Here is a 24437-nt window from a genome sequence, read left to right as displayed (position 1 = left end):
TGCAAGCGGATTTCTGATTGCACTTTAATTTTTGTCAGGTTATGTGTGACCGCGCTGCCTGAATCCCCGATGAAAAAAGCGGAAACAGCAATGATCGAGAGTTGGCTGTGGGATCGCCTTTTGGCTCCATAGGGTGACCGCAACAACTATTTGGTTGGCATTTCATTTTCAATTTCAATTTATTTAATAATTTGTACACGTAAGACTATTGTCTCTTAAAGTACATCAACATTTGGAAATGAAAATAGTACGTATATATATATTAAAATACGATTACAAAATAATAATAATAAATTACTTAAGTATACAATTTTTTTTTTTTAATTTTTTTTTTAAGTGAGCTATGGTAGCAAAAGAAAGGAGAAGAAAAATTATATAAATCATACTAGACATGTATTTATGTATTGTATGCATAGATTGACTATATAGATAATTTAATTGAACAATATTAATAAAATGAAGTTGTGGGAAACAGTTATATACTTTTCCTGCTATTGCAAATATTCAAATAATGCCAATTTAAAGCGTCTACAAATGCGTTCATTTTTATTTGGTAATGAGTTCCAAAGTTTTACAGCACTAACAAAGAATGTTCTATATGATGTGAGATATCTATACCATGGAACAATAAGATTGCAAGTTCTGTCTGATCGAGAGAAACTTAGATTTCTAAAAAGATAATCAGGCTGCCTTCTATTAATTAGTTCATTTAAGAAGACTAAATTGCGGTAATTTAAAAAATTCACAAGGCTGCAATTAAGGATTTTGATGGAGAACTCCGATATATGGTCAAATTTGCGTTTGGAAAAAATGGTTTCCCAGGCTTTAGTAGCGGGACCACCTTGGCCATTTTCCATTTTTCAGGAATAACAAAGGTGGAAAGGGACAGGTTGAAGAATGTGCTAGATATTTGAAACCCTCTTTTCCTAGGCTTTTAAGCATCGGCATGGTTATGCCGTCTGGGCCCACTCCTTTAGATGGTTTAGCTTGACCGATGGAATCCCAACCTCTTTGGCGGTTATGGTAATTGGGGACGCGCTGAATTTATGTTTATGTGCGTGTCTGTTGGCCCTCCGTCTAACTATGTCAACCGTAGAATGCATTATTTCGCATCCGACAGCACCTTATCGCCAAAGGCGATGGAAATTTTGTCGTTGTACTTGGACGGATTCGGTAGGGGCTTTACAGTGAACCAAAGCTTACCCACACCGGCAGAGAGATTACAATTTCTTAGATGCTCCTCCCATTTCGCCCGCTTGTGTTCATCCACAAGTGTAGGACTAGCCGAAATATAAAAATGAAACGAAGTGTCTTAGTTGACAGTCAAATAAAATCTGAATCTTTATTTTCAAATTCGGCTTTTAGTTGTCTGCGTCGTAACGATAATATTTCTCTCTATGTATTTCATGCAACATTTTGTTGCTTGCAAAATCTTCGTTCAACCGTCTATACATATGTGTGATATTATGACTCGCTCGGTGATACGAAATCATGTGTACATTTATATTTATATGCGCAAGTGTGTGTTACTTATATTCTTACGACTAGGAAAGGGAAACATTTGTGAGTGTATATATATAATAAGTTCGGTAATTCTTATGAGCATGCTTATTCGTACATGTGAGCGCAACTTATATTCTAACATACTAGAGAGAACGAGCATTATATTGTCTATTGGTGAGTGGCGCGTCGTTTGCGCTTTTATATATTTATATACATTGTTTACATGAGCATGAAAAGGAACGAACATGCTATCGTTTTTCTTAAATATATGTTGTGGAGCGGAACTTGCGCTTTTATATACATATATGGTCTTAAATGGAGGGATTGGTGTGTAGGTATACATATTCATAGCTAACGGATAACTGTAATATGTTTGCATACTAAGGCGAGTATGAACTTGCGCACATAGAAACGGCACACGCCAAATTGGCTAATGCAATAACCCATGACGCCAATATATGTATTTACAAAGTACAGCTGACCACAAATACAGTACACGCCGGTATGGCAGAACCTTACTTTACAGTATGCGCTGCCATACAACGGACACTGCTGTAATTCGGCCATCCTGACAAATGTGATCTCCCGATCACACGCTACATCTTGGGCTTTATTTGAGCTTTGAAAACAATCGAAACATCGTTTTAAATTTCCAACAGCCCACACACCTTTGTATGGTATTCGGGCTTGTTGGAATCCTTCTACATCTTCTAACACATACCTATCATTTCGTGATCGCTTTACTATTTTATATGGCCCTTTAAATTTGGGAATCAACTTCTTGTTTACGCCTGCAGTAGAATCAAAATTTTTAACCATAACATAATCATCTACCTCATACTCGATAGCTTTACGCCTTCTGCTATTTACATACTTTTCATTGTATATTTGTAATTGTTTTTCATTTTCAGACGCTTGCATACGTATTTCCTGGTGTGTTTTTATGGGTAACTTGTGTTCAACATCTGATACAAGTTTTTCCAATGAAATTTCCTCACCACTTTGCTTAATACCAAATAACATTGCTTTATGCTTCTGTGAATCGTGTTGTTTATGACGAACTCTACTTTTTCTAACACATTAAACCACTGAGTGCAGTTTTCTTGACTAGCTAGCTTTGCTATCATTGGTCCTAATGTCCTGTTGACCCTTTCAACTTGGTCATTCGCCTGAGGTGAGCCTGTTGCTATCTTCATATGGATGATATTATTTTCGCTTGTAAACTGTTCAAAGTCATTTGACGTGAAACAACTACCCCTGTCGGAAATAATAAACTTTGGCTATAACTTCTAAAATAATCTTTTAATGCTACTATTACTTCTTTTGTATTTGTGGTTTTTGTAGCATACAGTCGCACAAATTTTGTGCACGCATCTATAATAACAAAAATATGCTTTTTAGAACCTGAATTGCTTACTGGTTCAAAATGGTCGATATGTATCGTATGAAAAGGATTGTTATCTTTCGGTATATTGTGTAGAAGCCCCTTTTCTTTTCCGTGTTTCGAAGAATAAACTATACATTTCAAACAATTTTTTATGTGATGTGTAACCTTTTCCTTCATTTTCGGAAACCAATAGCTTTTTGATATTAAGTCTAACATCTTATCAGTTCCTACATGACCCATCTCATCGTGAAATTTATACATAATATGGCTTTCCATGCTTGTAGGTACATAGAATAAAATATTACCGTTCTTGTTTTTTCTGTAAACTATACCATTGCGCATTTCAAAAAAACTATTTTCATTATTTTGCATTATGTCCTTTAATTTTTGGATTTCCTCATCTTTACCTTGACATATTATGAGATTTTTCTCAAATGTATTAGAATCGACCATTAAAACGTTATTTCTGCTTAAAGCGTCGACATGCTGCATTCGTGTACCTGCCCTATGTTCTAATACATAATCGAAATTCTGCAACTCTAGAGCCCACCGTGCAATCCTAGGGTTAATTTCTTTTTTATTTAGGGTCAGAGTTAAAGAATTACAATCTGTAACTATTTTAAAATGTAAGCCTTGTAAGTAAATTCTAAATCTTTTAAGGGCATATACTATGGCCAATGTCTCAAGCTCAAAACTGTGATACTTTGTTTCCGCTTCTGTTGTTCTCTTTGAAAAGTAAAAAATCGGATGCCATTTTTTATCCGATTTTTTCTGCAATTATATGGCACCAAACCCTAATATACTGCATCGCAATGCAATTACGTTTCGTTGTTCATATCATAAATTGCTAAATTTGGTGCTTCTAATAACTTTTGTTTTAAGGTTTCGAAACATTTTAGTTCATCCGGCCCGAACTTAAATTCCCTATCTTTTTTGGTTAAGTCATAAAGTGGTTTTGCTACAATAGAAAAATTGTTTATGAAACGTCGAAAATAGGAACATAGTCCAAGGAAACTTTGAACTGATTGTAGCTTTGAGGGGACTGGAAAATTTGTTATCGCTACTAAACCTTTTTCATCTGCACTTATTCCTTCTTTCGTGACAGTGTAACCTAAATATTTAATAGTTGACTGTAAAAACTCACACTTATCTATTCTTAGTTCCAAATTGTTTTCTACTAATTTTTTAAAAACTTCACGTAAAATATCAAAATGCTCACTTAAAGTTTCTGTCGCAATCATTATATCATCTAGATATATTATAACTTTTTGTTCTCTAATCATGTCTGAAAATATTTTGTTAACAAATCTTTGGAATGCAGACGGTGCATTCCTAAGTCCAAACGGCATTCTCAAAAATTCGAATTGTCCAAGGGGAGTGACAAATGATGTATATTTTATGGAATCTGGATGCATAAAAACGTGAAAAAACCCATTCTTTAAGTCTAATTTCGTAAAAAGTTTTTTGTTTGCTAATCTATCAAGTAAGTCGTCGATTAGAGGAATCGGGTAATTATCTTTTGCTGTGTATTTGTTAAGTGTGCGAAAATCTACGCACATTATCAAATCACCCGTTCTTTTCTTCACAAGAACAATCGGCGAAGCGTATTCAGAATCACTTGGTCTAATGTAATTCTTCCTAAGATACTCGTCTAACAAAATTCGTAACTTATTTTTCTCGGTATATGATAACCGCCTAGGTGGACATCTGAATGGCTTAACTTTTTCCAAAATTAATTTCATTTCAAACTTCAATTTTGGTTCGACACTCTTACTAGAGCTCAAATAAAACTTATCGAATAAATCATTTAGAAAGCGCCTATCTGCTTGCTTAATATCATCGCCCATTATCAGATGAGAATCATTAACGTTTTCTAGTGTACAGAGGTTATGGTTACCTTGTTCATTTAAAAAACTATATGTTTCGCCGGCCTTTGATATGTGCGCATTTTCATCAAATATTTCAATTTTACTTTTTTCCCCACAATCTGATGTAATATTTTCAATTTCATTTTCTTCTTCGCTTTTGTACAAACTTTTGCTTTCTTCTCTTTCAGACAATATATTATGATTTAAAATTTTCATTTTCTTTTCATCTTCTCTAACTAATTTATACTTACACATATCTAAAAAATTTCTTCCTAGAATAGCATTATAAGACATAGTTTTATCGTCAACGACAATGAATTGAATGTGAAACATTTTATTATCCAATATAATATTACATACAGTTTTACCTAATGTGAGAATTGGTGTATTATTAATACCAAAATAAAAAGAATTTTCCAAATTTTCGATTTTTATATTATGTGGCAAACACGACCTTTTTACTAGACTAACTGGACTTCCTGTGTCTATAATGCATTCTAGAAAGATAAAATATACTTACTACCTGTGTAAAAACTAAAATAAAAAATCTTACGTAATCATTTCTTGGTGCAATTTTCCGTTCCGGACACTGTAAAACACGGTGTGATGTACTGACACAAGCATAGCACGCACCCGGCTCACGTTTCGGTTTCGTACATTGATTGGCATAATGTCCCTTTGAATTGCAATTGTAGCACTTGTCTTCCGTTTTTATTGGTCTTGGTGACTTCAGCTGTATTTTGTTGAACGCCTTTAAAATGTCTGGCACTGAATTGAAACATCGAAGGTTTGCCTGCACTTTCAGCTGTTCGTCTGGTATCTCATCAATGATGTATTCCAACATTTCAGCGTCGTCGATTTGCAGTGGCATAGCAAGTATTTTTTGTCGTTCATATAGTCTGCAAATATTTCACCTGCTGTCCACTTTCGGCTTTCAAAGTTTTTACGCATTACCAATTTGTTTTCATTTGTTTTGAACGTTATGAGCAGTTCTGAGACTAGGTTTTGAATACCTATTACTGCAAAATCGGCTTTGGCATGCAGCCACGCAGCTGCTCTATCTTTCATCTTATTCGTAAATAGCACTAGCTTCATTTTTTCGTCGACATCATAAGTTTGGGTGACCGTTTGAAATTGGCTTACCCACAACTCGCAGTTGGTAGTACCATCGAAATCGGTCAGCATGCTATTTACCATGTCAATTGGTGGATTTACAGATCGGGTGCACTTGAATGGGGTGATGTAATCTGCGAGTTATTATCTTTGAGCTCCATATGTGCCGTTTTCTTCAACAACTCGTTCTCTCTGCATAGTAGCTCCTTTTGACGTTGTAGCACATCTATTTCGCGTTGAAGCAGTGTGATATGTCGTATATTTTCTGGCTCGCCTTCCGGTACCATCTGAAGCGCATCTTCGTCGTCCACGCTTTCGTCGTCGTTTTCTTTCTGCAACGGATCTGGGGAGTTACTGAATATACCCCCTGGACATTCGCCACGTTCATTCGGTGGCACGCTATTTAGGCGACAGATAAGCGAAGCTTTGGTACTACTTGTTGGTAAACCAAGTTGCCGCAACCTTTCACGTAACTGTGTACCATTATAACCATTCACCAACAACATTGTTTCTTTCAGGTTTTTTTTTTTTCAGTTCTTTAATATCTTATATTTCTTATTTCTTACTTTTCACGCACTTTTCGTTCTTACTTTTTTGCACACTTTTATTTCGTACCTTTAATTGTCTTTCACATTAATTTATCAATATTTTTGGAAAAATAAAAAAATTCGGGTATTTTTTTCAACAAACGCGGCGCGCAACCCCACTTCTGACGTGTAGGACTAGCCGAAATATAAAAATGAAACGAAGTGTCTTAGTTGACAGTCAAATAAAATCTGAATCTTTATTTGCAAATTCGGCTTTTAGTTGCCTGCGTCGTAACGATAATATTTCTCTCTATGTATTTCATGCAACATTTTGTTGCTTGCAAAATCTTCGTTCAACCGTCTATACATATGTGTTATATTATGACTCGCTCGGTGATACGAAATCTTGTGTACATTTATATTTATATGCGCAAGTGTGTGTTACTTATATTCTTACGACTAGGAAAGGGAAACATTTGTGAGTGTATATATATAATAACTTCGGTAATTCTTATGAGCATGCTTATTCGTACATGTGAGCGCAGCTTATATTATTACATACTAGAGAGAACGAGCATTATATTGTCTATTGGTGAGTGGCGCGTCGTTTGCGCTTTTATATATTTATATACATTGTTTACATGAGCATGAAAAGGAACGAACATGCTATCGTTTTTCTTAAATATATGTTGTGGAGCGGCACTTGCGCTTTTATATACATATATGGTCTTAAATGCAGGGATTGGTGTGTAGGTATACATATTCATAGCTAACGGATAACTGTAATTATGTTTGCATACTAAGGCGAGTATGAACTTACGCACATAGAAACGGCACACGCCAAATTGGCTAATGCAATAACCCATGACGCCAATATATGTATTTACAAGTACAGCTGACCACAAATACAGTACACGCCGGTATGGCAGAACCTTACTTTACAGTATGCGCTGCCATACAACGGACACTGCTATACAAGCAATATGATGCGTTAGTTTATATCCCTTATTTGCAGGTCGCCGGGATCGAGCTGTCTAATAAAGTCACGTTCTCTCGCTAAATTTGCGGCCTCCGCCGGAAAATGAGGCCGAATTTCGGGAATTCTGCCGGCGGGAATAAAGCGAGCCGAGGCGGATTCAATGGCCTTGCGGAAAGCACGCTCCCCTTGGCAAGCATCAGTCGGGATAGGGAGGGCAGCAAAGCGGCTGTCTGTAAAGGATTTGTATTCATCTATTCCAAAGCTTAGAAGAGAACACACCATATAATAGAGAAATAGGTCTACTAGTTTCAGATTTTAGAAAGAAAATATTAAATATAGAAATTAAAATATCCTTTTGGAAAATTAGCTCGAACAACAAATTAAGAATATAAGATCAAATATAAGATCGAACAGTATACAAAACTTAGATGAGTTTTTCCGATCGCAAGAAATAAGCTACAACAACAAACATACTACCACCGTCAACAAACTGAACACCAAATATACCCGATTAGAATCAAATCAAATTTGGCCCATATTACAGCAGACACAACGAACTTTATACACAATGCAACAACTACTAATATACCAAATGACGTTATGCTTTTGATGGGGCTAGGGCCCAACTTTGGACTGTCCACAACACCAAACGAATTACCGACTAAAGAGATAATAGCTGAAGTGGAATGCATCATGAACAACAGTATAGAACCGAAACTGGGCAAACCGTCACACAGGCAATACTACAAGCTAAATCAACATCAAGATCATGAAATTTGGAAAGGTTTCTTCTGCAAAAAAAGAAAAATTGCATTAAGTTTTTCAAAAACAATCTGGAAATAACGTGCACAAGATCAGACAAGGGTAATAAATCGGTTTTCATAAATAAAAGTGACCTACTAAATATGGCTAACGAGATGCTCAGCGACAACAACACATACAACGTAATAGCTGATCCCACAAACAAAATTCAAAAGAAAAGCAACCAGTTTGTAAACACACTCTTCAGTAGAGGAAAGATAGACTCGTTAACCAAAAGAAAACTTACTACATACAACTCAACGCCACCAAGAATGTATTTTGTACCAAAACACCACAAAAACGGAAACACAATGCCCCTTAGACCCATTTCCGCGGACTGTGATGGAGCCACAACAGCATTATCGAAATACGCAGCAGAAATTCTAGCAGACATACCAAAGTCGCACTTTCACCTGCGCAACTCAAACGATTTCAAAAGTTTCATCGCCGAACAAACACACCGACCAGGCCAAATACAAGTTTCGTTCGACGTAAAAAGTCTCTTTACTAATGCATCTGTAGATTCAATCATAAGAGTGTTGAATGAGCGCTAGGGAGAAATCGAAACACACACAAAGCTATCGCAGAGTGAATTTAATGAAATGATCACAATCTGCACAAAAAATAGTTACTTCCAATTCAAAGGGAAGTTCTACGCACAAAAGTCAGGATGCCCCATGGTATCCCCCATTATCTGTATACTAGTAGAAATTTTAATGGATGATGTCTTACAAAGAGCTACAAAAAAGATGAACGAAGAAATAAGTTTCAACATAACCGTCGTAAAGAAATACGTAGATGACCAATATCTGATACTACCAGAAAGCATTCTTTCAGCAACTTTGAAAATTTTTAACCAAATAGAACCTGGAATTGAATTCACCTACGAAACAGAAAACAACAATAGGCTACCATTCATGGACATGATAATTCATAGGAATACACAAGATGGAACCTTCAACACAGATTGGTATCGCAAGCCCGTTTCATCGGACCGCATCTTAAATTATACGTCAATACACCCACTATCCCAAAAGATCAGCACCGCAAAGGGATTAATAAACCGAATTTTCTGTCCTAGCGATCACCAATACCAACAGAAAAACAAAATAAAAATCAAAGGGATCCTAAAAGCAAATGACTATCCAACAAAATTAATATCGAGGCTTATAAATCGTTACCGAACCCCAAACAACAACAACGCGCTAATATCAAGTAATACCAATACACAACAACAGCAAACAAACGTGAAAACATACGCGATATCATATTTTCCCTATATAACCAAGAAGATAACCCGAAAATTCTACGATATTACAAACAAAATACGATTTGCATACAAAAACAAAAACTACGTTGGACAGTTATACAACAAAATGAAAGATAAAATACCACAAAAAAAGAAAGAAAAAAAAACGTTGTTTATAAAATAGATTACATCGATTGTCACAAAAAGAGGGGTTACATAGGCACTACATCTCAACATCTATACAAACGTTTGAACCAACATAGCAATGATATTGAAAAACGAAGAATAGAACAAAGCGCACTTGCTCACCATGCTGTTACTCTTAGACACAAATTTGACTTCAACAATGCCAAGGTATTAGCAAGAGAGAACAACTGGAGGAAGAGAATGCTCTTAGAAGAAATACGCATAAAAGCGGATAAAAATTGTGTAAACAAAAGTAGCATAGAAGCGGAGTCAATCAGCGACATCTATGCGTGCACCCTCAAGTGACACCAGCAATCACTCAACAGTCAACAAACTAGCATAAAGAAAACGTCAAACTCATGTATATGTAAGGAAGTAGTTGTGCTTACTTATATCCATGTTTTTATTTACTTGATCATTTTCCTTTATTTTAAATAATTTTAAATTTTATAGAATCTTCCGTATTTTTGTTATTTGCTTTAAAACTATTTTTTGACCGTGTTTTCCACACCACTTTTGATACAGAAAACAAACAAATGTACAATTAAAACTAACGAAGAAAAACGCAGTAATTTTTAGTAAGTTTGGAAAAATTATATATGTACCTGTAATAGAATTAACCCTTAGTTGAATGCAAGGCTTTATAAGTAATATTTTAATTTCACAATTTTGTCACTAGGCCCTGAAGAAGAGCACAATAAAAGGTCGAAACGTCGGCACCATATGAAATAAAAAAGGTGTTTTTCTAATTTACTAGACTGTAAACCCGATTTTCTAACAACTCTAATTACAACAAAACAGTCGGTAGTGCAAAATGAATGATTTGTATTCATCCCACTTTCCTTTTTCAAGGTTTATGAAAGTGCGTTTTTCGGTGACGATGAAGTCGGCGGTACGCTCGAGCGAAATAAGTATCGGCAGGTGGTCGGATGCCAATGTTACCATCGGCTGCCACTCGACGCAGTATACGAGTCCTCCGCTCACGATTGATATATCTGGGGAACTGTGACAGCTTTCTACCATACGAGTGGGGGCGTCCCCGTTTATTGTGCAGAATGGCGTTCATTCTATTTGATCCGCAACATCGCACCCCTGCTGCCCGCCTGCAAGTTTGAATGCCATAGATCGTGATGGGCATTTAAATCGCCTAAGATAATGCGCTTATCGCCAGTGAGTAAGGCGCTAATATTAGGGCGGTATCCACTGGGGCAGCAGGTGGCATGAGGGATATAGATGTTGATGATTTCTAGGTTTACATCGCCTAACCGGACTGATAAGCCATGGCGTTTTAGGACATTATCCCTGCGGCCGATGTCGGGATCAAATATATGATATTCCACTGAGTGGTGTATGATAAACGCGAGACCACCTCCATTTCCGCTCTCGCGATCTTTTCTGTGGACATTATACCCAGAACAGGTCTGCAGAGCAGATCTTGCTGTGAGTTTAGTCTCTTGAATCGCAGCAATGCGGATGTTGTGCCGCTTCATGAAATTGACTATCTCTGTGATCTTGCCAGTTAATCCATTACAGTTTAACTGCAGAATTCTGAAGTGCAGCGGGGGAGACGTCGTCACTCTAGGAATAAGTGACGGGTGACTACGCCTGGGTTGTGAAAGGCTATGGCGCAATTGCTGTTGTGGCCCTGGGACTGGACGTCCCTGGGTAAGCATTGGGGTAACCGGTGTATTTGGGTTTGCGGCCTGGCAAAATGGCGCAACGAGGCCCGTAGGGGGTTTCCGTCGCGGAGGAAAGTTGCACCATCCAAGGCAGGAGCTGCATTGGGCGGATGTCGCAAACCTATATATTCTGTGCTGGCAAACGGTGCAAAAGGTGGTACGGACTAAGAGTCTGTTTCCCTAACCTACACGATTGCTGCCGGAAAACAGAGGCGGAAGAAGACGGGGCAGGGGCTGATGCTCAGCATTGCTACCCACTCTACTACGGAGATTGCAGTTATGAGTGGGAGCGGCCGTATGAGTTGGTGGCTCCGTAGGGCGCGGGCAGCAGCGGGTACTTGTTGTGGCTTGCTGAGCAGCAGAGCTGCTGGAAGGTAGTGGGGGGAGGGGCGCTAAGACGTAGACTACGGGTCGCCCTTGGGCGTGAACAGCCAGGAGCCACAAAAGATTTATAAAGTTACGAGGACATCTGGTTTTGGGATCTAGCCCAGAACAACCTGTCCGATGCAACTATCCTTTGCACGTGACACACTGAAAAGACTATGGCCGTCCTAAAAAGATTCTTTTCCGGCAAACGCAGCAAAACCATTTATCAGGCCCGGGGTCAGGAGCCGGGCCCGGATTGGGTTCGATACCTTCCCGGAGCAGGAGAGTGTGGCGCAGTCCCGCTGCAAGGAGGATGACAATTTGTGGGAGGGACACAACAAATTAAATGGGGTTACACTGAAATGACAGTCCTTGGTCGGGAAAAATCCCGAGTCGCTCCGGTACACAGAACCGACTGCCTTGGCAAGCGCAACTTTCATTGTCTAAACCAACAATGTTATAAGTTGTACTTAAGCAGTTGTAAATTTAAAATTTTCAACAATCCGAAAAGATTTTACAGTTTTGTTAATTCTAAGAGGAAAGTAGCTGGCTTTCCAGCTACCTTTTCTTTTGGTTGCAATTATGCCAGTTCTTATAATGACATTGCAGAATTATTTTCAGAATTCTTCAAGTCGACATACTCATCCAAACGTTTGCAACCGGTTCAATACCCGTACAACTTGGAAAGTTTCAATTGCATACCTAATCCAGTAATTGATAAGAATACTGTTCTTCAGACACTTCTAGGTCCGGGTCCAGATGGTGTTCCTAGTTGTGTGCTCAAATACTGCGCAGTTAACTTATCTGAGCCGATACATAAATTATTCCAATTATTTATGGAATCTGCCACTTTTCCATTGATTTGGAAGAAATCATTTATTATACCTTTGCACAAAAAAGGTAGTAGGTCTAGTTTCGAGAACTATAGAGGTATAGCTAAGCTTTCAGCTATTCCAAACATTTGAGCAAATAATTACATGTCAACTTCAACACATGTGTAGCTCCATATTATCGCCCTGCCAGCATGGTTTTGTGCCGCGTAGATCAACCACTACCAACTTGCTAGAGTTTACTTCTTTTTTAATGGATGGATTTTTAAGCAATAGGAAAACAGATGTGACCTATGCCGGCTTCAGTAAAGCGTTTGACTCTGTCAATCATGAGCTTTTAGTTTACAAACTTGATTTACTTGGGTTTCCGAAGCATTTGCTTGTATGGCTCGAAAGCTATCTCGCGAATCGGACTCAACAAGTTTTGTTTAAAAACAGTCTTTCAAGGTTGTTTGATGTAACGTCTGGTGTGCCTCAGGGTAGTCATTTGGGTCCGTTACTTTTTAACTTGTTTATAAATGACTTACCACAAACTCTTATACATTCCCGAACTCTTATGTATGCGGATGATGTTAAACTTTGTTACTCATATTTGCCTTCGGAGTATTCCCGTGTGGAGTTTCTTCAGGCAGACTTGGACTCATTTCAGGGGTCGGCTATACATTAAGGGACCAATTGGTTTTATTCGTAAACCAAAGGGGTTGGACCTTTGAAATTTTGCACATAGATTCTAAGGGAGTTCCACAACGAGAAACAGTGAGTAATTTTTAATTGTTTTAACAATTTACTAGTAACTAGTTGTTAAAGTTACCATGGTATAACTATCACTTTTTAACTACATACGCACACTTTCACAAGAATTTTATACATAAGTAGACTCTATAATGTTTATAAAACCACAAACAAATATTTTCTTTTGTTTAAATTTACGTATTATTGTAAAATTTAATAATTTCTTTGTTACTTTTCGCGAACACAAGCATACAGCCATTTTATCTAATTCACTGCTTGCTTGGTGCTACCAGATGCTTTTAATTGTACCAACGAATGAAAAATGTTTTAAATAGTACCAACGAGGAAAACGGACCTTTTTCATTCAACTTCGTATATTTATTTCACGAAAAAATAGAAAATTTGGAATAAAAAATCGCGCGATTTAGAAAATCGAAGAACTTTACTCGGGGTAATGTTCATTCATAAGCTCATTATGGACGAGATTGACTCCTCTGATCTTGTTAGTCGACTAAATTTTGCTGTTCCTGGTAAAACGTCCAGGCACTATGTGCCTTTTCATTTACCACTTTGCCGGCAAAATTTTGCCAAAAATAATCCACTGCGTAACTGGTGTTCGCACTACAATAACTTGTATAATTGCATCAGCTTTAAATGTTCGATTTCCGCGTTGCATAATTCAATACTTTCACGTCTGGCCTGATATTTTGTACTTTCTTTCATATGTATGGTTGAATTTAATATATACAATTGTATTTAATTATTTTTAATTGTAATATTAATTTTATGTTAATATATATCTTTGTAGTAGACCGCATTGTGTCTGTGTCGACTTTAATCCAAATGAATAAAATAAAATATAAACTGCCTCTAATGGCTATCAGAAAGATAAAATTGACATCGCAAACAGGAACAATGAATTTCGTATGGTGACTTTATAAGTGGCTGAACAATGTTACATCGGAATAAATGAAAACTTTTCATGGTAACTATGAGGGATTCATTTCCGAAAAAATACTTACTCTTTGCATGAAATCAGAAATTTGTTCTAAATAATTCAATACACATATATCACAAAAATAAAACCAATATTTCGATATTTAGATATATTCAACGTACGTTTAAATTGTGCTGAAGAGAAGTGCAAGCTCAGTTGAAAGTTTGTTTCATCTATTTTTATCCTCTTATGGTGTGTTTGCAATGTTGGGGTATCAGTACAACTAGAACTGTCATCTCCGGCTTGCAGCGAGGATCGCAGCCGACTTTCCTCTGCAATTGTTTCCCTACAAAAATATATAGTAATGAAATAGTGAAATAATTATAAACATAACATTACTTCAGCTGGGATGCATTGAGCTCTTGTACAGTTTTCACATAATATGTTGTATGTTTTCCTTGATAAGCTTCTTGAATTAGCACCTTCTCAGCACTTTCTAATGGACACTGGACGTGTGTAGCAATTAAATACCAATGCTGCCACCAGTGCATTATGAGGCGTAATAAGCCACCACTGACACAAATCAGCCACCAACATAGTAATGTTCGCAAATAAGAACGCTTGTAACCAGTAATTAGCATCTCGTCTGCTTCATTTGAATTAATTAGCCCCGCACACTCTTTGGTATCTAAAACAAACAAAAACCTATCATTAACACAAAAATAATCAAATTTGTTTACAAAATTATAAACATGAAAATCTTTACTGTTAAATAGTTCGTAGCATTAAAAAATATCTTATAGATAGAAAACAATTATATGGCTTCATAAATACAAGAATTTGTCCCAGCAGGAATGAAAGGAAGCGAAATTCATATTATAAGGTCTGCAAACCACTATCAGAACGCTTAATTCAAAAAATTTATGTGACCTTTAAAACTTTTAGCACTTTCTTACTTACTTAATTGGCGATCAACCGTTTAAACGGTTATGACCGCCGAACAAGGCGCGCCAGTCGGTTCTTCGTTGTGATAATTGGCGCCAATTGGTAAGACCGAGGGAATATAAACAGTTTTCAACCTTTTAGCGGAGTAAGGGCCTCCCTTTTCCCCTTTTTTCGGGGTGGGTTCCGATAACAATACTTTCTTATCCGGAGCGTCCTCTTGCATTCGCATAACATGGCCCCAGCGTGGCCACTGTGTTTGAATTCACTGGACTATATTGATGACTTCGTAAAGCCCGTACAGTTCATCATACAATTTTATTCGGTACTCTCGTGCACCAACGCGTAGAGGTTTGCAAACCACTCGAAGAACTTTTCTCGGGAAGACTCCTAGGGACTCCTCGTCTGGTGTTGTAATGGTTCATGCTTCTGCACCATATATCAGGACCGGTGCAATAAGTGAATTGTAGAGCATGATTTTAGTTCATCGAAAGGGAGTTGACTTTTCAATTGCCTTCCTAGTCCAAAGTTGCAGTTATTGGCAAGACTGATTCTTCGATGGATTTCAAGGCTGTTGTTGTTTATGTTAATTTTATTTAACACAATAATTCTGAATCTATGACTACGCTGACTATTTGTTTGATGACAACAAAACTCTAAACCCATCCTTTTCTTCCAGTTTTGAGTAAGCATAACTTTTGGCGTGGGTGTGGCCGATGATATCTATGTTGTCAGCATAAACACTTTATTACATATATGTATGGACATGACTAGAAATATAAGTACTTTTTCAATGCTTGTGAAAGTATGAAAAACCTAGCAAAGAAAAGGGGAAAATTTATGTTAATCAAATGAGAGACTGAAGCTCAAAAAACGCCCTTTGTTCCTAGATTTATAGAATCATAAATAAAACGTTGAGATAAGGTTAAGTACGTCAAGTTATAGGTTTGGTAGAATATACAAAAACCAGAAGCTGGGATCCAAACTCCCCCTCTTCAAACCAAGATCCCCTCAGCTAATAAATACATTGTACCTTTTGCGATCCAAAAACTTTTACAAACGTTCACGTAAGCCTACTACATTATAATCTAAAAATTTGTTCCATTTAAATATTGTGATGAAGTCATGCGTAGAAAGATAATAAAAATAGTTAAAACCAATATAAGCCTGCCTCGCTGATTAAATAAAATATAAATAATATTGTTGAAATAATGAACAGCGGTTAGGGTAGGTTAGGTTGAACTGGCCGGTCCATGAGGACCTCACATAGACTGAATCAGTCCGTAGTGTAACCAGAAGGTTATATAACGACCAAACTGAAAACCCCATCAAAAACCAAAACCTATGTCAAGGACGGCCCCAGGAAATTTTTTTGGGGGGTGCAGATTTGAAATCTTCAATAGAACATTCACAACAAAAATGGAAAGATAATAATCGGAGGTGTGAATAACAAAACTAACTCATGTATGTATACATACACAGTAGACCAGAGCCGGCCAAAAGTTGCACATTGTGCAATTTGAGTTCGGATTTTCACACAGACACTAACGATGTGCGATCACGATCGTTTGCTTTCGCTTGTCACTCACTAAAATCAACAGTGAATGCAAAAGGAAAAGTCCATGCTACTTTTTGGGCACATAATAAAAACAATATGCTGCAACGTTAAAGTGACTTTTAATACGTTATAGTTAGTATTATTAAGTTCCTTTGAACATACATATTGATAATAACAATTTAAATATTAATAATTAATAATAATTAATTAATTTTTAATAAATATTGACAATTTAATATAAGCAACTTTTTATACGTTCTACTAAGTTTTATTAATTTTTATATATTTTTTTTATTGAATAGCTTTATGTTTTGAAAATATATACATATTTCTATCCTTACATTTACTTTGTTTTATAGTTCTTTCTTAATGAATAAGTGATTTTTTTAAGTAAATTTTGCATTGAAGGAATACCATACCTTCTTTTATAAAAAAGTTGTATCTGGCTAGCTCGACCTCCTCGTTCTTAGTCATATGAATATAAGTAAATATTGTTAGGATTAGCTTGAAATCAGATAACCAGAGTCCTTCTTAATTTCGAACTTCACAGTCCACATTTTCTTTTAGCACACTGTGGGGAGTTGTCACTCAATTTTTACACACACTTATGCAATTGTTTTAGTATTTGTGTGGCCGGCTCTGCAGCAGAGAGTACAATTATTATATATTTGCAATATATTCATAAATTTTCGAATGAAAGACGTTGATATATCGTCGGTACAATGCCAAAGTCACGAATATGCCATTTTTTGTTTAAACGAAATATTAGATATGTCAAATTTTGCAAAGCCAAAACAACAAATGTGCATTTTTTTGAAAAAAAAATTAAAAAATCATTTTTCAGTTAACATTACTTAGTGGTTTACAAAAGTAAACCTTCCAATAGTGTTTGAAAAATACAAAATTAAATCTCTATTAATTAAATCTCTATTTTTAACAATGTCCTACGCGTTTTTCTCTACACATCAAATATGCACATTCGTGACTTTGGCATTGGACCGACGATATATAACGTTACGGACTTACTGTCATTGTTACACTTATATCATTATAATAATTGTTGAGTAATGATGTTCATTTCTATAAGCGATGACAAGATAACGCCAGATCAATTTACATACATAACCTATAGAGAAATAATAATTTTCCTTCCGATAGCACTCCTAAGGCTTTCGTCATAATTATCACGGTTGGTCTGGCGAACCGCTCTACGGGGCACAGTAATCGCAGTATCGATGAAATTTGCAATATGAGTGGCTGATTTGAACATCTCTCCGAAAACTTCGTCAGCTTTGGAACGCATGATCTTGATTTCTTCATAAATATCATTCGCGTATTGAATACACCGGCGCAGATCAGACTATTCTTTTTGCATATTAACGCATACTCTTCGTCAAGCAGAAGATTGGCTGCGGCACTGTCAACGAAATAATGAATTGCAGCGTTCGGATGGAAGCGAGCAATTAATTCGGCACATCAGCTGATCTGACTTTAAGCATATTCATTTCTTCAAGCGTTGAATCAATAAATATCAAGCAATCATGGAACAAGCTAAGTAATGCCAGATGTTCAACCCAACTCACTAATCGACACTTCGCTTTAGGTACAACCACCATCGCCTTCCCGGTCCTTGGACATCCCATACCGAAGTCTAGCCACCACCGCGGTCACAGCTCTTTGGTGAGAACCAGCGTCATTTAATACTCTCTCTTCGGGCGTGATCATCACTACCGCCGTCATCACCCTTTGGCGAGAGCCGCCGTCATTCAACATCTGCTAAGAGCCACCGTTAGCTAGTACTCGGATTGACTGAGCACACCTCAGCCTTTGACCAAACCCACCTCATACAGTGTTTTGACTTTTAAAAGATTTTCGAAAGAAATATTTAGCAACCTTTCAGCGTTATATGCTACGTGATCAGGTCTTTTCAACCCATAAACATATATAGCAATGTTGTTGTAAACAACATTTAGTATGTTCTTGCACACATATTCACAGTTTGAGTAAATCTCACAACCATAGAGGGGCGTATGTATTAAGGCTTTAGCCAGAAGTAGTCTTATATGCAAAGGCGTGAAATACTGTGTTAACCGTAGTGTACGAAGCATTCAATACACTTTTCCAACCGTACTAAAAATATGGTCTTTCCATGTCAATGTTTTGTTAAAAACTATACCTTAGTTTTTTGTCGTATCTGCGTATTCTATAACGGTATTGTTAAACACTACATTCTCTAAATCATTAGTGGGAAAATACATATGAATAACAATACATTTTGACTTATTCGGGTTTAAACATAAGCCATTCATAGTAGCCGATGAAAATATTTAATTGAAGTCTTGGTTGAAGTTATTTATGCACAAGCTAGTTTGATCACGAGGACAACACGTATACAATTGCACATCATCAGCGTAGATGTAAATATTACAATACTTTAGGACATCGGGTAAGTCATTGATATACACAACAAATAAGAGAGGAACCAGGATAGAGCCTTCAGGGACGCCTCTTAAGACATGTAGGAAGTCAGACTTTCTACCATCTATACATACTGCTTGAGTCCTATCGCCAAGATATGACCTTATAAGGGCAGCTGCATGACCAGAGAAATTAAATAAGTTTTCCAGCTTCCTACAGAGCAGAGTATGGTCGACAGCATCAAAACCGTTAGAGAAGTGTTAAGAAGGCAATTTAACTTTCATCCACTCGCCCACGAATTTCTTCTGTCACAGATAACAGTGCCGTTGTATAGCTTCGTTTTGACCTGAAACTGGACTGACTGACTGTCAGGAGCTTGTTTTCATGTATATATGATACGATTTGCCCATGTAGAATACGTTCAACTACCTTAGAAAGGAAAGGGAGTATGGCTATTGGTCGATACTAATTATTTTGTTTACGGATTGGAATAACTTTTGCAGCTTTCCAGTATATTGGAAAGATACCGGTCGTCACAAACGAGTTGACCAAGTAAGTAATGTGGGGAAGGATTTTAGGAAGAATGAATTTTAAAAACTTTGAACATATACCATGTTGTTGTTGTTGTTTTAGCGATAAGGACACTCCCCGAAGGCCTTGGGGAGTGTTATCGATGTTGATGGTCCTTTTCCGGATGCAGATCCGGTAGGTACCGGTACCAAGCCCAACCATCTCGGGAACGATTTGTTATGACACCACATGCGACCTTTTTGGCCATCTCGCCCTCCCACCCCGTCGATTCTCATTATTTTGTTTACGGATTGGAATAAATTTTGCAGCTTGTGAGGACCAAATATTGACGACAAATTTGGACCGCACAACATTGTCATGGCACCATAAATCCGAACGAAACCAGCAATACACAACACTATCACCGCAACATCAGGCTGAATGAAGCCAGCAACACGATCATACAGCAGACATATCAAGTCATATCAACGCGAGTGAACGCAGTGAAAGCGACGCCGACGAAGTCAACCATGGAAGCGACAGAGCGAGTGAACGAGAAGCAAACGAGGGTTATTACGCTATCGGTAACGCAGCCAGGCACGCCAGCAACAGAGTTATCGACGCCCATCAAACGGTTTAGCCCGCCACTGTGATTATTAATCGGATCTACCAGCGGATGATGATAGCCAGTAAATAGGTTTTGACCAATGCGGGACATCACCGCCCGACGTAGACGCAGCCTGAACCGTACTTGAGTGTTGCGGTTTTTCCTCGCTCATTATTGACTTTCGTTGCGCGCGGACGTGTTTTTTAATCGCTCTCGGTTTTTGTGGAAAGTGTAACAGACGGTTTTCGGGAACGCTCGATGGTGATATAATATCGTGCAATGGTTTCTGTAAAAAAACATTCCAAGCCTGTAGTAAAGACATCTCTGATCATGACGTCAGATTAATTAGAAACAATCGTCACTTGCTTTATTTTTGTGAAGAGTGCGTGGACATGCCGGATAAGCTCGTTAAAGCTTTAGACGCGATTCTTGTGGGCCAAATGCAAGGGTTTGAAATAGTGTACAGCGGGTTTGACAACAAGCTCAATAATCTGTCTAAACAGCTCGACGAACTAAAAAACCAATCACTGGCTTCTATGCAGTTATCCAACAACAAAGTTTTTACTGCTTAATCTTGTTGTTGTGCGGGTGCCAGAAATAGCGCATTATTTATTTCTCTATTTCTATGCCATCCAACAACAATACTAATAATCCTTTGTCAAACAATTTTATTGAATTTCGCGCTACCCCTCAAGGCACGGAATTCTCTCAATCTCCTTTTGTATGTATGCCGACTAACCGCATGCCGTCGGCATTCAAACAAATTCATCGTCTCTCTCCGTAACATTAGCATTGCTTCAACTTTATTTTCTTCGTCTTCCATTTCTACTGTTAATGCGCTTCCAACATCTATATCTACAACAACATTAACACTTGCAGCAAATAAACAAATGCAATCGTCAAATATGCTATCTAACAATTCTAAAACAAAAAGTGTATCTCAGCCGCCTCTACATCTAAATCATCTACACATACAACGTCACCTGTTATATCCTCACATAAATCTAACACAACGTCTACTTCTACATCTTTACCACCAGCTAAAAATAATAATACAAAAACCAAAGGCGTCTACTTCTACATGTACACCACCTGCAAAAAACAATAATGTTGCAAAATCAGCAAATAAATCCGAATCAATTGCAGCTGCGCACTCTACAGTCAAAGTAAGCCGTCAGTTATGCACCGACGTGTGTCGTATGTACGGACGTTTGTCGTACGAAACACGTTTGAGCGAACCCTCAAGCCCGTAGGAATCAATGTGTGCGGCTGTGTATATGTACATAACATATTTATGTGTGTATTTTTTACAACAAAGCACTGTTGCCATTGACCAGTTTGCATGCATGCTTATGCAAACATCAACTTTTGGAATAACAATTTTCCATGGTGTAAATGGCAGAAACAAGTACTGAATAATAATTTCTAGTTCATTTATTTATAACCTGCAATTTCATATAATAATTTCGAGATTTTTCAACAAAATTTGAAACAATCATTAGGCCTTTTTGTATATTAACTGCAAACGGTTCAAACATAGTACACAAAATATTTAATAGGCAACTCTGTCATGTGAGAGAGCGATCATCTGACACGTTCTTACGGAAAAAATCAAAATTGATTTGATTTCTTCGTACGTTGAACGTCGGTGAGTTTTCGTTTACATTGCACACTCATAAGTTAGGTCGTGTCAGCTGACATGTTTTTTCTACGTACGTTCGTGGGTAACTGACGCTTTAGTCGTGGTAATGTTATCAACTCTAATTCCACAGTTGTTGCTAACATTACGACAACTAATACAGCGGCATGGAGATCTGGTACTTCCCATCCTTTTGCTCATGTCTCTGCTAGCGCTGCTAACAACGCAGCTGAGCCGTCGAATAATACTTTAGTACACACACAATTAACGAATGCAGGAAAAGAGTTAAATCGTAATTCTCGTGCTTTTGTTAGTGGCATTAATGATAATGCTGATTTGGATGTGTTTTTGAAATATAAGTGGATCCATGTCTCATATTTTAGGCCGTTAGTTACTAAAGAGAGTATTGTTAAATGCATTTCTTTTCACTTTGGAATTGCTTCCTCCAAATTAGTTTTGCTTCAAGTTGACTAAGAGAGATGTCGATGTAAACTCTCTGGTAAGAGTTTCATTTGTAATTCGTGTGTTCGCATCTGACTACAGAAAACTTTTCAACGCTGCGCTGTGGGCTACCAACTAATTATTAAACCCTTCCGTTTTTTCCGAAGCCCGGAGAAAATCCTGTAATGTCGTAGACTTAACTAATTTCCTAAACAACTGTCTAACGAGCCATGGCTGAAACCATCGGTGTCTAATTTTGAAATTTTATCGGATTCCTATGAAAACTTTAGGAAAGATCGTCTAAACAGAGTTTGTGGTGGCGTGTTAATTGCCGTGCATACCAGGTTCTCTGCGGAGGAAATGTATTTCGCAGACTCTAATGATGTTGAGTTCCTTTGCATGAGAGTAAAACTCTCTTCTATTTACAAATATTTTGTAGCATTATATATTCCGCCCAAGTAAGATATTTCTGTATATATAAAACATGCTTCCCTGGTGAGGTTTGTATTTTCTTTGGCTAGGTCTGTTGATTCTGTCATCGTGGCTGGTAATTTTAATTTGCCTTTTGTGTCTTGTAATCTTATTGATGGTTTGTTAGTTCCCACATCATCTCGCGATATATTTTATGAATTTCTAAATGACTTTACAGATATTGGCTTCTATAAACTGAAGAGGATTCATAATGAATTTGGTAAATGCTTCGACTTAATTTTTTCAGATGAAGTTTCATTTGAAATTCGTGTGTTTGCATCTGACTACAGCAAACTTTTCAACGCTGCGCTGTGGGCTACCAACTTAATTATTAAACCCTTCCGTTATTTCCGAAGCCCGGAGAAAATCCTGTAGTGTCGTAGACTTAACTAATTCCCTAAACAATTGTCTAACGAGACATGGCTGAAACCAACGGTGTTTAATTCTGAAATTTTATCGGATTCTTATGAAAACTTTAGGAAAGATCGTCTAAACAGAGTTTGTGGTGGCGTGTTAATTGCCGTGCATACCAGGTTCTCTGCGGAGGAAATGTATTTCGCAGACTCTAATGATGTTGAGTTCCTTTGCTTGAGAGTAAAACTCTCTTCTATTTACAAATATTTTGTAGCATTATATATTCCGCCCAAGTCAGATATTTCTGTATATATAAAACATGCTTCCCTGGTGAGGTTTGTATTTTCTTTGGCTAGGTCTGTTGATTCTGTCATCGTGGCTGGTAATTTTAATTTGCCTTTTGTGTATGTATGTATGTATTTATTTGAAAATTTGTTCCTAGCACAACAATTTTGACAAATTATTTAACAGTGCTAGTCATGAATAGCATGAGCTATAAAAAATTGAACATTTATAATAATAAATTAGATTAATCAAATTAAATTAAATATAGCGGACAATAGTGAAATATTTATGTATGTAAATGTAAATCTTAAAACTAAAGAAAAGTAGTTAATAAATATTAAAAGACAGCAGTAGTGATGATAACCTTTGGCTGGTTATAGATTGAATAGTATTTAACAAACAAAGAAAGAAGACACAGAGAAAGGAAAAGGACTTAGAAATGAACATTTTAACAACAACAATTTGAGATCCAGTTTAAGAGTCGTTAAAAAATGATGTTAGCTCTTTTCTGAAGTGCAGAGCATTACTTAAGAGTCGAAGACTAGTAGGTAGCGAGTTCCAAAGACGTATTGCAGTAACAAAGAATTGGCGCTCAGAGGTTAGCGAGCGGTATCTGATGTGCTTAAGAAGAAGCACCGATCTTGATGATTGCAGAAAAATAAGCTTACGATATAGATAGTCAGGTTCCTTCGTGTGTATCAATTTATGGAGGAAGGACAGTGTTTTGACTTTTAAAAGATTTTCGAAAGAAATGTTTAGCAACCTTTCAGCATGTTGAGATACGTGGTCAAATCTTTTCAACCCATAAACATATCTAGCAATGTTGTTGTAAACAACATTTAGTTTGTTCTTGCACAGATAGTCACAGTTTGAGTAAATCACACAACCATGGAGTAGCGTAGGTATTAAGTACGCTTTAGCCAGAAGTAGTCGTATGTGCAAAGGCGTGAAATACTGTGTTAACCATAGTGTACGAAGCATTCCATACACTTTCCCAACCGTTCAAAAATATGGTCTTTCCATGTCAATGTTTTGTTAAAAATTACACCTAAGTT

The 24437-nt window shown here is 37.1% G+C and overlaps 1 protein-coding gene across 7 annotated transcripts in view; it reads right to left on the bottom strand.

The window, feature by feature from the left end:
* anne (anne boleyn) overlaps positions 1 to 24437 on the bottom strand; it is a 1549371-nt gene that overhangs the window by 1256469 nt on the left and 268465 nt on the right. For 5 of the 7 annotated variants that reach the window (XM_067758047.1, XM_067758046.1, XM_067758049.1 and 2 more), the window contains 2 exons: positions 14557 to 14845; positions 14340 to 14503 (listed from right to left, as the gene is read on the bottom strand). In XM_067758047.1, coding sequence (XP_067614148.1) covers positions 14340 to 14503; positions 14557 to 14798 — 406 coding nt within the window. In that variant the 5' untranslated portion in view covers positions 14799 to 14845. Of the gene's footprint in view, positions 1 to 14339; positions 14504 to 14556; positions 14846 to 17076; positions 17100 to 24437 lie in introns of those variants that run through there. The other 2 variants (XR_010947828.1, XM_067758051.1) reach the window with 1 other exon arrangement.

This window comes from Eurosta solidaginis, chromosome X (assembly GCF_040869045.1).
Source record: "Eurosta solidaginis isolate ZX-2024a chromosome X, ASM4086904v1, whole genome shotgun sequence".
Lineage (NCBI taxonomy): Eukaryota > Metazoa > Arthropoda > Insecta > Diptera > Tephritidae > Eurosta > Eurosta solidaginis.
This window is presented reverse-complemented; position numbering and strand designations above follow the sequence as displayed.